Genomic DNA, 14,820 nt, shown 5'->3' on the forward strand with positions numbered 1-14,820 from the left:
TTTATAAGTATTACCCAGTTTTGTCTCATTACACTGGAGAACTTCCACCACACTGTCACGGAATCCAGGGCAGTGAATGGAGGATGCAGGCTTCAACACACTCTGGAATGCATATGACTTTGGCTCTGGCAAAAGCTAAAATACTAAGCTGTATGCAGAAGTGCAGATAGTGATGGCAGGGTAGGGCAGTGTAAGAGATAACTATTTTCAATCCTGTTTTGAACTCAAGGAGACTATTCCAAGCTTTACAAAAAAGGAGTGAGGGAGGTCAATAAATATGTTGAAGCTTGATAGTCATGAAAGCCTAAAGACAATGAAAATATGATTTGACATATAGCATTTTACATATTTTCTCTGTGTGTATGTGTCTGGATAGTGGAAAATGCTTAATTTATATCACATCACATGAATGGCATACGCAGATACATCTGTCTTGGAAATGCTCCTGGTCTCAGAAGGACACACCCTGTGGTTCATGTGGACTTTATGCTTTGAGGATAACCAGGCATCATCTTAGGACATGTAAGCAGTTAAGGTGTATAGACAGAGCAGTTCCAGGAGATATTTGAGCTACCCAAAGACCTGCTGAGTTGAGAAGCAACACTCAAGCAAGGTTTTAACTTGATTTCACAGCTCCCTGTCATGAGGCTCTGGAGACCTTGTGAGCTGAGAACAATCTGAATTCCTTAACATGGTAGAGAAAGTGAGTTCTAGAAGAAGTCTGAGTTTGTCATCTACAGGACTGAAATCCTGGCACATGTAACCTGGGAATCTGTCCCTAGAAATCGGCATTATTCCCACCTTCAATGACTAGTGTATTTGAATTTGCATGCTTTTATCTGTGTTGTCTGTCCTGTAGAAAAAGGACACTCTACAAAACTGAGATGGACACTCTAGACACTCTAGATGGACACTGAGAAGGACACTCTACAAAACTTGATTATTCTACAGAATTGAGATGAGAGAATAACGGGTAAGCTAGTGTACTTAAGAAGCTTTTATCTTAATGTAAATGATTTGCAAATAAACTACCTCTGAATTAAGACTCAGTGTCTGAAGTTAATGCCTTGGCAACTTAGTAGCAGTATTTCTTGCAAGGAGACTGACAAAATAATCTAAAATATTAGATAATAATCTAAGATATTAGATAAAAATCTAAGATATTAGATTATTACATTGGTTTTTCTCCTAACACCATTCCAAGATTTCTCCTGGTTTCTGAGTTTTCCCCTATTTATGGAAAAGAGGATATGCAAATCACCTCACAGATACCAGTCTGGCAGCACTGCTGCATTTGGAGGGCCATATCCTGGCATGGCACTCTCATCAACTGTTTTTGAAAGCAGTTAACTTTTGGTTCACAGTGTTTTGCTGATGTCTGAGGCAAAAAGAGCATCCAGACCCCTGATGGATTCTGTGGGCTCTTTATACAGAAAGTCATACTTCAGGATCCTAATGTTTGTTGAAATATATGGGGATGTGATTTCTAAAAGCAGTAATTGATCTGATCTTTTATTACTGCTTCAGCTGTTCCCCACTGACCACTGGCAGAAGATTATGGGTGGGAGCAGTTGTGTGTATGTGTCTGGACTCTCACTGAGAGGGATAAATGATCTTCTTCCTCCCCCACTTTTAACACATCCATTATTGGTGGGACTTACAACAAAAACCAACTGCCAATCAGGCCTTGAAACAGTAAATCAGGTTTATACAAACGTGGAATATTTATGGTAAGGGCTTTCTGTGTTTTGGTGGGGAGATTTATAAGGGTAGCCAGAAGTTCTGGCAGCAGAAATTCTGCTGATGTTCTGTGTAATTTATAGTCCAGAGTGCCTCATGAATGTTTGAGAGTCACCCCAAGTACTTTAGAGACTCACAGGATGCATTTAAATGCCTACTTTTGCACTGAGAGCACTTTTGTGTTCATTTTTTTTGCCTTTGGTACATAGTAACTTTTAGCATCATTAATTGTGTCCTAAGTACAAACAAATTAGGCTTATAAAATTCACTGCTGAAAAGCAACATGATTCCAGGGTTGGAGTTTGCTCCTTTTCAACTGGGGAAACCAGCTGAAATGGGTGCTAGAAAAGAAAACAAACAGAAAAAAGACAAAAAATTGCAAATTACATTTGAAGACTGAGAAATCTTTTAGATACCTCTCTTAGTTTTACACTGCTGATGGACATGGCGACTCACATTCATCTGGCTTGGACCAGAGCACCGTGGTCACAAGTTTGTCTCTTGAGCTCACCTCTACGGAAGCCCAGGGACAACCTTATGCCCCAAGAAGCTACAGTCAACTGGGAAGGCCCTGACTAACAACACAGATGCAAAATAGAAGAGAAAAGTTTACTTGGTTTTGCAGTAGGCCACCACACACATGATGCCAACTACTAGAAGAGCAATGCAAATGCCAGTTATGGTCAGCACCCGTTTCTGGTACAGCTCCTCAGCTTCTAGAAAGGGACAAAAACAGAGAAAGTCACAACATGGAGGATGGCTAGGCAAGGAGCCCACACTCAACAGCTCTCATGCTACAAACCAATGCACAGATTCACACAGCCACACAGAGACACAGCCACAACATTTCAGGCAGACTCATTACTGACTGCAAGGAGAACAGGACTACGCCACAAACTATTAACACAATACTGGGGATGAGAACAAATACAGAATTAAAGTCAAAAGTAACTTTTTTTTTTTAAGCCAACAAGAATAATATTTAAGAAACAACTTCTTAGTTGACAAACACAGCATTTGCTGGAAATAAAAATGCAGTGTGGTAAGGTAATAACAAGAATTTGCAAATGCTTTGGAAGTTTTGCAAAGACAGCTGGAATGAAAGCCATTTTTACAGGTCTTATGAGAAATTTATTTTCTTATTATCTTTTTTGGATTGTTTTCACATCCAATATCCCTCTGGTCCCATGTCAATTTATATCTCAGCTGTCTTTACAGGAGAAATTTTAAAATACTCTTGTACATTTGAGACATGAGCTTGGCTTGTAATTATATCACCAATGGAAATGAAGACATGTTTTGAGCACTGATTGTAAAATTCAGACTCTTTCTCCAGTGCTCCTCCTAAAACACAGCAATATCAATAACCAGCAGTGCCTTGTGTGAGAGAAATGCAGAGTTTCAACTTGTATCCCTTTGTGGCCAACAAAGGAACTCTCTATCTAGGGTGGCAGCTTGCTCAGGGATGACAACTTGTTACTGATCTCATTCATATTTCACTTTTATAAAGGTGTTAGTAGCACTGCTAATGTTTGGGCTGGAGCTACTGATGCTTTCCAGCCTTGCTCATGCTTGGCAGAGAGCACTGCTGAGTGCTCTGCTGGGGAAATGTTACATAAGCAGCTCTGAAACAGAGGCGCACTCTGTGTTGCCGCTTTACAGATGTGGATTTGTGTTCCCACTGCTAGGACAAAAATGGATGTCTAGCTTTACTCAAGTCTTATTTTTGATTAAGCAGACAGACCAATAGTGATCTGCAATATTGACCACAGTCAGAATACCAGCAGGTGATTAAAAATATGTGAATGAATTAGAGCTGCACAGCTTTGCACTACCTTTGGGATAAATGTCAGCATTATTCCTGCTGGAAAGGACTTACATCTGGCTGGTACAGAGATGCACAATCACTGTCCAAATGATGTGCTGTCATAAATGACACACCAGTTCAGGGGTGAATACTCCTTACTGAACAGGGAGCAGACTTCCCTCCATCGTGTTTCCTAGTTTTGTTTTAAAGTTGCTGTAGGCAAGTGGCAAATACTCCATGCAACAAACCAAAAAGCCAAAATAAATCTTAATTTCTCTGATACAATGCACCACACCATGGAACAAGTTTGTCTTACAAGCCAAACCCACTGTAAATCAAACACCAGCAAACAGGTCATGAGCACTGTCAGACAAAATTAATAGCACTAATTATTAACAAAGATGGGGGAAGAGGACAGAAGAAATGAGTGTGGTAAAACTAGGATGCTGCAAAAACTTATTAAAGAAAAATAAATATAACTCCAAGAATAGAAAGTTAAAAAAGGGAAGGAAGAAATGGCTGAAACTCCAACCAAACCAAACGATGACAGAGAAAAAGAGGGAGGTGAAATATAAGGAAATACAGGAAAAAGGGTAGAGAAGTCAACTACGGGCCTGGCATAGCATGCTTGGAACTGGAAAAAAACAGAGAGAAGAAATGCCTGGGGACAAAAAAAAAAAAAGTAGAAGCAGACTGTGAAGGGATTTCTCATACAGCATAACTCCTCACCTAGGCTAGTTAGTGGCACTGGATCCCCTTCCCCCTTCCCTTCTGAAAGCGCTTATTAGTTAGCCATGGAAATGGTGTATTACGAGGATGTCACAGGAAACAGGAGAATTGTGCTAAGCAATTTAGGGGCTAATTTGAAATGCTTTGAATTATTATTATTTTTTTATTGTCATGCTGTCAGCTGTTAGCTTATGAAAGCAAAGTGAATAATAACATATCAACCTGGGTTTATTTTTTTGGAGCACAAGGGAGAGGAAGTAGAAGATTAACAGTGGACACTTTGCTCAGTTTTTGTACTGAAGGAGAAATTGCACTGACTCCGGGAGGTTTGCTGCAGGCTGAGGCTGTTGCAAATGAGCTGGGCAGCTTGCTGGTGATGGCCTGACTGAGTTTGCCAGTGGGCTGAGTCTCATTGCTTATGTGTGGGACTTTCTGAGTGCTCACTCACTGCTGGGGAGAGGGTTGCAGAGAGGGAGCAGGGCTGTGGGTGCAGCCCTGAGCAATGCTCCTAGCACCAGCAAGTCTGCTGGGACTATAGGTCTTGACAGGTGTGGGAAATTAAATCCCTAGATCTGCTTTCATAACCTTAGTTCCCTCCTGTGCCCTTTGAAACAAGGCCATAAGGACACTGCAGCTCGACATGGTGTGCATGAATGGTGGTGCTGCCATGCCCTCCCTCAAACTCTGGGGGCAAGTTCTGCCTAGGAAAGCACACGCACTTGGACATGTCATGCCCAGCAAACCAGCAAGCTGTCGTGTAAACCTGGCTGTGCTCCTGGCTGACAGGGGACAGCCAGGGCCAAATGGGGGATGCCCAGGTGTTCTGCAGGGGCCAGTGTGGGTGACAGGGAATGCTGGCAGCTGGGACAGGACTGGGATCCTGGTTAAGACTTGGCAGATGGCATGATACCTCAAAGACAAGCCTTGGACTCTGTTTAAGGCCAAGAAGAATTTTGCGAAGAACTCCTGTGGAGCACTTGCGGTTATACGACATCTTGCCCCAAAACTGCCTTCTGTCTCTGACCATTGCTAATGTTTATGGAGTCAGTTAATGACTCCCAGCTAAATAACATACGATGACATTAAACTATCTTGAAAAAAAATTATAGCAGCCTTGCAGGAAAGTCTGTAAAGAATTTTATATGCAGTGAGAATTTAGGAAAGATTTTAGCCTGTTAAATATTAAAAATAATTGCAATACTTTTTTTCACCCTACAGAATGCTAGGAAAATCAAATCAATGTAAGACTTTAGTCAAAGTATTACATAAGCAGTCTTTAAAATATGCATATTATGCAATTAATTTCACATCACTCTTATTTATACGTAACTGATTATATATGAAGTATTAAATTTGCTCTGTTTTAAAGTTTTTCTTCTTACACATCTCTGGGGATTTTTAATAGAATTTAATTCCAAGAGGTTGTTCTACTAATGTAATTTCATATATAAAGTAAAATTTGCATGTCAGTTTTTTAAAGGATTTTAATTTAACTCCTCATATGTTAATGTAGCCATACGTCTTCCACTACAATCTAATACGTATGAGTGGGCATTAATGCTAACTTAGGATAATAAAAAAAACAGAAATACGCTGGGTTGTGAGTAATTTTTTAAATTTGGGCTTGTAGTGGGTTTTCCACATTAACTTTATTAGCTAATGACATTTTGTGGGGGCATTTTTAATACGAACATGAACAAAAACTGACTCACCATCTGTTTTTTTCTTTTTTTTTTCTTTTAATTTACCAATAATTATAGGAGATTCCAATCTAAAACTGACCTGAATTTCAAGTTAGCCTATTCAAGAAATGCATTATTTTTACCTCTGAATACAAATAGCTATTCAGATAAGTACAGTCTATTCATGAATAGCACTTTAAAGATCTATTTCTAATATATTTAAAGCTGAAGTGTGAATATAGTACCCACTGCCAATGTTCTTGTTGAGTTTAGTTTTAGAAATATTGAATATATTTGCTGACTTGAGGATCTGGAGTCTAGCTGTAAACTTCAACTTAAATTCCTAAATAACTTTCAGTCCACTTTGAATTTACAGACCTGGAAAGGAATATAAGCATATAATTTACAGATATGTATAGGCAACTGATTTACACATGATGTGTAACCACCAAGATGTGGGTTTAGACATAAAACATTACTTGAAAATCAGAGCTCAACATGCCAATCTGCGTACTTTTAAGTGGCCATAACAGTTTCTCCCTTTTAATAGACTAGTTAGATATTTTGCTTAACACTTACAGTGTTTCCAAAACCTAGCAACCCTAGAAAAACTCACCAAAAGCAGATGGCAAAACTAGTCAAAGCTATACAGCAGAAAAAGGAATGTACGCTATGTTATGATCACTCCAGTAATTCCTAGAACTCCTTAAGTCTGGAATATCCTATCGATATTTTGATGACCATTTTAGTGATCTGATCTCCACTAACACTTTGACAAGGGTTGTTGTTATAGCTGTATGATCCCTTTTAAAGCATAAAGAAATTGGTTAGGAATTAAAAAGAGGAAGTGGAAAAAAAATAAAAAGGGGTTTATCTCTCAGGGTCTAGAATCTGCAGGCTAAAAGGAATGATTGGTCCATACCCATAAATTCAATCCCAAGATGCTCTGCCAATGCAGAAAGTTGTCAAAAAAAGAAAGAAAAAGGCAAAAGTTTCAGAAAAGAGCAATACACTGTACTTAAAAATAAATTACATATGAGAATTACAGCTATTCTGTGTCTGCACATGAAACAGGACAAAGGGCGCATGGTTATCTGGGCAGTGCTCAAGTGCACCTTTCTTAGCTATGTGACCAGACCTTCTGCAAGGCTTATACACAAAAATATGTACACATTGAGCATCTGAACAGCCACAGTCCAGGGAATGTAACAGGAACCATTAACCCTTAAAGATCTTACTGAGATGAACAGGGCTGTGGCCGGAGGATGCCATTTACAATGGCTGATTGTTTTCACACAGGAACATGACAGCAAAGGGACGCTATACTAAGGGCAGCATACCGCTGTAAATGGGTTGTGCATTGCTCTCCCTTCTGACCCTGCTTCTGTGCCTGGAATGCATACTCTTGCTCTTGAAGATTGTGACCTGGTGGTGGCTGGCACTGATTACTCAGTAGTGGGAGTCCTCTGCTTTGCAAATTGACTGCAGCAGGCCTCCATCTTCTGGAAAGTGAGGAGCCAACCCCTTTTCCCTGTCTTTGGACTGTGCTGCCTTTGGACTGCTTGGATTGTTGACCAGATGGATGGACCTTGGGGTGCAGGGCCTGATCCCTTTACACAAGTCACATGCCTAAATCAGCACTCCCATGCCCCAGCACCTGTGGCTCAAGAGGAACACAGGTTCCCCCCCAGCAGGTACCCTAGGAGACCCTTCCCATGGGGCCAACACCACAGCCATGGTAGCTCTTGCCTTTTTTTTTTCCTTGTGTGCTGTGAAGTTTATATCCAATGGTAATTTTCACAGCAAATGGATTTTTAATGTAGTTTGCACACATGGGGAACATCAATTCTTTGTTGCCAATCAGTAACATTTTAAGGGTTAAGTAAGTTGGAATCCATCCAGGTCTCTTCCTAAAGAGCCAGTATCACATGCCTACCTGACCTCTGCTAATAGTATACATTAGTTGCATAGAAAGCTTGATTAAATCTTCAGTAAAATGAATGACATGCCCATGCACATATATTGCTGTAATTATGCTTGCTTATAGGTAAGACACCTAGTTTGAAGGTAATTTAATTTTAGGGAAGTCATTCATATCATGCAGTTTCTATTTCATATAATTCAATAGGGAGTTGGTATTTAAAATCAGAATATGTTCTGTCTGGAAGGCCTAACAAGAAAACATGCTGAAGAAACATGCATTGCATATTCAAACCTAGATATGATGCAGCTCAGACGTATCGACTTATCTATACCCAGTTATATTTCCTAAATCTGATAAGCAGAACATCCCAACACTTCTGATTTTATAAACAGGTGATTATTTTTGATATTTTCTTACTTAGCCTGATATTTTTGCACACTTTTCACATGCAGTGTGGCTTTTATCGAGTATTTGTCTCTAGGTGCTCTAAGAATAAATACAATTAATTATTTTTAACAACTCAGTTTTCATTCTGGTCATGACTGGGGGGACATGACAGTCTTGTGGGAAAAAAAATGCTTAGGAAACAATTTTTTTTTCACCAAAGTTATTTAAAACTACAACTTGTTGGATCTATTGTAGCCTGTACAGAACAAGAGGATGGTGCTGGCTAGTGAGGGGTGAACACTACCTCAGGTTTTTGTAGAGAACTTGCACCTGGCAAAGAAAGGACCCAGTAGGATCAACTGTTACAGCAGAGAAGTCCAGGAAGACCAATTTCAACTCTGAAGCACCAAAGTGTCATGTTTCTTTCTGTGGGTAATAAAAAATGCTAAAAAAATATAAATTCTTCCTCATGCAATTTCAATTAAAAACAAACTCAAATCTCCTAAACTATCACAGAGCAGACTCCCTGTATGTCAGCCATTTCAATTTGAGGGACTGGGATACTGTCTCTTTGTGATATTTAGACTCCACTTTGGATCCAAAATCTGGTTCATTTCAATAGTGCTCAGGTTTCAAAATTGGTTTTAAACTTGATGTATTACGTCTCATGGCTCCTGTAAAAGTGACAATTGGTTCAAATCTCAGGAGCATGTCCTTTCATAACTGAAGTATTCTATCATAGCAATTTTAGCACTTAGTGAAAATTAACTGAGCAGTTTATAGTGAAAACCTATCTTTTTAAATTCTGAGCAAAAGACGGACAACAGCATTTTTCAAATCTGCTTGTTCATTTAGGAGTCTTGATCTCAGCACATAGAGTGTACAATTTAGGCTGCTGAACAGCTTTAGAAAATTCAAATTTCAGGTGAGATTGTCTGCTACCCTCATGCATATGTGACTGCTTGAGAAATATGTAGAAAATGAGAAAGAGTGAAGTAGTAGAATACCTAAGGCATACTTTTGAAGACCTGTAGTTTATATGAAAAGGCTGAAAAATTAGGCCATCACACAGTAACTGCAGTTTTGGTCATCCTTCTAGAACATCAGACTTTTCTCTTGCCCCCTTTAATGCCTCAGCCAGGTTCACTGTGACAGTATAAGGCAAGGGCCATTATAATCTAAAAAGAAAATTCCTTCTGCCCCTCTTGGTACTGTCCCTCTTGCTCATCAGGGATGTGAGAGCTGAAATGGACACTGTTTAAACTGGTGCCGCATGCTGAAGGATGGCATGGACCATGTTCAGGTGATGCCCAAGAAGGGCCACACCCTGCCCCTGGCCAGTTGTAAATTCCTAATTCATATGTAATTGTTAACTAGTGAAGTAAGCAAGTCCCTTTGAGTGGAGTCCTTGGTCCATCTGGGGCATTTGAGAGGACAAAGGGGTTTAACTGTGATTAAACTCTAGAGACATTCCCTCAGCCTTCTATTAATTCACGGCTTTATCACTATTTCTTATCCTAGGGATCATTCTGCACAGTGTTGCTATAAGAGTTCTCTTGCCTAACTACATGAAAATTACCCCAAACTTTTAATGTTAACTCATTACTTTTGCTCTCCTCCATTTGCCTTTTGCTCTCCTCCATTTGCCTTGGTCTCCCTTGACTTCAAGGGAGAAAATGTGTGAACATTCAGATAGAAAATGCATGGAACTGATGTATTTTTGCAACAATTTGTGGACTGCCTTCTGCTGTCTTATGTACCAGTGGTGGATCACGAGTCTCAAAGCAGTCACAGAAAAAATCCACGGTAGCACACCTGGTAGCAGTTGTGACTGCTGTGCTCAAGGAAAGGACACTACAGGGTCTGCTAGCCAGGCTTCTGAGATGAGTCAAGTTAGCCTTGCACTCTGCTGGGACAGGGCATTTCCAGAATGCTCAGTGGTGCCTTGTTCTGACCTGGCAAAAGGTCCTCAGCCCAGTAACTTCAGGACTGTCAAATACCAACTCCAGGGGAGATTTCTGAAAAAAAAATTTCTTTAACAGCCAAATTAAGACAGTAACAGCTCATTGGTAGGCACACTTGGCTTGGAACTCCACTGGCTCTTTCTTTCTTTCTAAAGAAAGACCCTCCGGAAAGCAAGTGAAATTAGATAGCTGTATGGTTCACACATACACTTCTGTTTCCTACTAGCACTTACGCTGTTTAGCATCCCAGTTTGCTCTGTACTTTGCAAAAGCTGCATCCACAGAACTAAGTTATTAATCCACAACCCTTGGTGCAAAATATGAGCTTGGCTTTAAGTCCCAGATGCAACATTTGCCTTTAGAGAACTCTCTAAGTCCTCTGTTAAATAATATGCTCTGGTCTGCTTTGGGTATGGTAATAAAAAGTCATATAAATGCTTCTTCATTGATTTTTTTTTTTTAGTTAAATATAAATGTGCCCTCAGTGGACCCTTTCCAAAAGTGTCATTTCAAGATCTGAAGCAGTATAAGAAATCAGATGTTGCGGTGCAGATGCAGGGCAGGCAGAAGTGCCAGAGTCTCATAGCCATTGACTGGGGCTCTCTGAGTGCCCTAAGGTAGGTAGAGGTGTGCTCTCCTGCCTCTGCATTTCAAGGAGAGGAAGCGATTGACCAACTTAAGTACTAATAACTAAGTGTAACTCTTGCAGCAAAGCAAGGGCATCGATGCAGGTTCCATGGAGGCAACTTCAAACAATCTGAGCCTGGTGTCTTTAAAAATCCTAACCAGGGTTAGGAACTAAAAAATAAAGGAGGGAAAATGCACCTAAACTTTTTTTTTCACTTAGGCTGGAAAATGAATTTATAATCAACATACAATTCTTCTACAGTTTTCAGATAAAATTCAGCAGCAAACAATGGATCTCATATTTTTTACACCACCTCCTTTTAAACTGCGATTCTAAGATCAGAAAATCTGAGCTGCACTTTTCACCACAATCCACAGAAAAGGCCACTTAAATCTAACATTTGGTAACAGCATAAAAATTTTCAAAGCCATCATTACCAGAGGCATTTAAATATAACTCACACTAATAAAGATTCTAAGGCAGGGCAAAAAGATGCACACTTGAGTGCTGGAAGGTCCGGTCCCCAGTCAGCACTCTTGGAATTTATGTGGGTAGCTTCTATGATGGAAAGTATGAATTATGTATGGATGTTTTCCATCCATCAGTGTAAGAGAAAACCTGTGCATCTCTTCAGGCTCCAAAATGTCCAGCACATACTTACAGCTTTTTGTCCTATATACCAATGGAAATTAAATTAAGCTGGCCTATAGTCTTTCTGTGCTGGCAAATAATACATCAAAGAAAACAGTTTCTATAATACTGCTTTTAGATCACAGTATATTCTGATGCCAGAACAATTGAATGTAAGTAGTACAAATGCATTTAAACGTAAGACCTAAGCAATTTTCTTGTCTGTTACCTTTAACTTTGCTATAGCCAATGAGAGAAAATAAATATATAGTGTACCTTCTGCTACATCCTTGTCAAGTAATCATAATTAGCCCATTTCTCCATACGAAACCTTATGGGAGGTGACCACAGTGTTGATTCTAGCAGTCTGTGCATGTGTGTGTCAGATACTTTCATTTGGCCATATAATCTTTGATCTCTTGCACCAGTTACTCACAATATACCCAAAACATGTTAGACCTCATTGTTTAAGTAATCTTTTTTCTTTCTGTGCTGTCTCCACTGAAGCTTGGACAAGGAAGAAAATTTTGGTCTGTTTGGCAGGTGCTCTGCAGAAACAATGTAAGCACTTCAATTACCTTTAACCTCTAGTTCTAAATGTCATATGTAAGTACAGGACTAAATACCCATCCTTTGGTTGAGGGAGTGCTGGCCTGTATCATGACTAATAAATCTTTTGTGGTAAATAAAATGGGAAACTTTCAAAATTTCATTTTTGTACTTTTTCTGCTTGATGTCACCAGGGAGTCCTTATCACACATTCAGAGTTAATTTTACAGCATTCCTAAGTCTTGCATTTCCCCCTACCCTCAATGCCAAACAATCTCAGGATTGCTTTCTGTTATAATTTGCAATTGCTTTTTGTTATAATTTTCATGCAACAGGCAGAGACAATCAATATTAGGCTTTAGGTAACAAATCTAGTTACAGATAAAAAAAAAATTGGAGGAAAGATGCAGCGACAAGAAAGCAGCACCAGCTGAGCATGCTTCTACTGCGGCACAGACAGAAAAGTAGTGGACGTACTGTAGAAGCTGGCCATTACGTAGTTTTGGCAGCGATCACCAGTAAATTCATTTGGGCACCTGAGAGGAAAAACAAACAAAAAAAAATGGTAGAGAAAAAAACAGAGAAAAGAGAAGAGGTGAATATATGCTAAGAAAGAAGCTCCTTCAGTGTGAACTGATATGACTTGGTGAGTTCACTTTCAGAAACTGAATCTCGGTTTAGTGTGTCAAAATACCTCAGGATGTTGAGAGCAAGTCATTTGCTCTGTGGAAATGTAAAGAAATACCCCCTGCAAAACCAGCCAAAACCAAACCAATCCAGATCAAAATGTGTTTCAAGATCTGAGACAGAAATTCACCATTCCAGAGACCCAGATTGGTTTTAGGATGCTCTTTCCACAAGGCAGCAAGGACACAAGATCTGTACATACTCATCTCCATGAGTTTGTTCTTTTAGGGTTGCACTTTGCAGCAGTCTCCATAACAGGAAAACTGCCAGCGTGTGCAAAACAAATGCATCTGTAAATGAATGGAAAGATCAAAAATTGCACAAACGAGAAATATTTTGGAGGTCAATAATGCCATGGTGTACAGATTGTACTTCAGAAAATCAGGTTATAAACTAGTGAGTAAAGAGGCCGGTTCCAGCTGAACTGTGAAAACACCAAGTACTATTGATTTTGTTGCTGTAGTTGGGGAAGAAAGCAAAGTTCAGATTATTTTAACATACTTTCTTGGTTTTGGATTTTCATGGGCAGAGTTTCAGTACATCTTGCTCCAGTGAATCCAGGTTGGCACCTAAAGGGCAAAAACGTGATAAGCAATAGTACACCAAAACCACTGCACTAACAGATTTACACCTGCTGGTCTATGGCGTGCGAGTGCATTAAGTGACCTCCTGGTTGGGTGTTAGTGACAAATGATCAGAAGGGAGGCAAGAAAGTGTAACCTTTCTAGAAGATAAAACTTCGCAAAATTTACAGCAAAAATCCATCTGAGAAAAAAAAGTATTTTTTTTTCTATTTTGAAAAAGATAGAAGAATCATGATTAGCAAAAATGTGTACCAGCTCACTGCTTATTCCATCTCATGAAGGGCCCAGATTGAGTTATTTTTTAAAACTTGCAATGCAGTGCATAACAACAATTTACACTGTTGCTTTCATTAGTCACATAAAATCTATGAAAATACCATTATTTTCTTATTTCTATGATGGCATGTTGTGTCTTCTGGTAATTTGTTTTGAGGAGGAATAGCAGGTACGGCGATCTCTGAAAAGCTGCAAAAATCCAAAAGGTCAGAAGACAAAGTCAAACCCAAAGGGTTTGAGCCATATTCAACATGGCTCACAAGAAGGTAAAATAAGTCAGTCCAGACAATAAGTAAAATGGAGTTGTCAGTCCTTCCAGTTCATAAGCTCTTCTGCAGAAAACTTCAGTGCAGCTTTCTCCTTGATCACAGGGAAGGAATTTATCTTCTATGATTTGCTCATCTTTTCTGCTGCTGCTTCCATGAATTCTTTCTTCACCTTCATTCTCCATGCTGGGCAGGGCTCAGGCTCCCAAAATATCAGCATAGGTAGGCTTCCTGTGCTTCAGACTAAAGTGTGAATGACTGTCCACCATACTAAGGATCTACAGATTTCAATCTTTGCTCTTTCTCTTTCTTCTCTTCACTCTTACTCAGCATTAACCTGAAATGACCTGATATCTGCTCCTGTGAAAACATTTCAGTTGTGTTGCCTGTCTTTGTGATGCTTTCCATGAGTTTGCCATTGTGCAAGAATCTCCCAATCTTTTTGTCCTGCTGATGACATGGTGCTAGCCTATTTTTCAAATTTCTTCATAATTTACTTGCCATGTGCAAAAAAGCCTTATTATTTGCAAATATTTGTTGGTCAGAAGAATTCTCCGTCTCTTCTATCCATCTGAGTTTCATGTGTGCTGAAAGCTATTCCAATATTTTAAATTCTGCTTTTTCACAATTGCCTCTAGCCCTAAAAAACAAGGATGCTGCCCTTGCACAAGTGAGACTTTCGGAAAATCACTTTGGCAAAGGATCAGTGTCAGGGATAAACAGTAGCATCTTGTTCAAACAAACCATGCAGGAATGATGTTTGTGCAATAAAGGTATATTTTGAGGATCTGCAGATGATTCTTTGAACCTGATTTTCTGTAATGATGTATTTGTTTATTAAGGAAGAGAGTTTAAGTTCTTCAGAGCTGAAGTCTCCTGTTTTGTTGAGTACCCACTGTGGAGAGATCCCAGTCTCCACAGACATATTCAGCTGAGAAAAATGCAACAAGGGTAACTCTGTCTTTAG

At 39.5% G+C, this 14,820-nt stretch overlaps 1 protein-coding gene across 29 annotated transcripts in view; it reads right to left on the reverse strand.

Annotated features, from left to right (window-relative positions):
* The window catches only part of NRG1 (neuregulin 1), a 447,143-nt gene that overhangs the window by 8,014 nt on the left and 424,309 nt on the right, over positions 1-14,820 (reverse strand). For 16 of the 29 annotated variants that reach the window (XM_068176234.1, XM_068176240.1, XM_068176238.1 and 13 more), the window contains 3 exons: positions 12,518-12,576; positions 6,881-6,904; positions 2,354-2,456 (listed from right to left, as the gene is read on the reverse strand). In XM_068176234.1, coding sequence (XP_068032335.1) covers positions 2,354-2,456; positions 6,881-6,904; positions 12,518-12,576 — 186 coding nt within the window. Of the gene's footprint in view, positions 1-2,353; positions 2,457-6,880; positions 6,905-12,482; positions 12,577-13,228; positions 13,297-14,820 lie in introns of those variants that run through there. The other 13 variants (XM_068176248.1, XM_068176250.1, XM_068176249.1 and 10 more) reach the window with 8 other exon arrangements.

The sequence above is a fragment of the Anomalospiza imberbis genome, chromosome Z (assembly GCF_031753505.1).
Source record: "Anomalospiza imberbis isolate Cuckoo-Finch-1a 21T00152 chromosome Z, ASM3175350v1, whole genome shotgun sequence".
Classification (NCBI taxonomy): Eukaryota; Metazoa; Chordata; class Aves; order Passeriformes; family Viduidae; genus Anomalospiza; species Anomalospiza imberbis.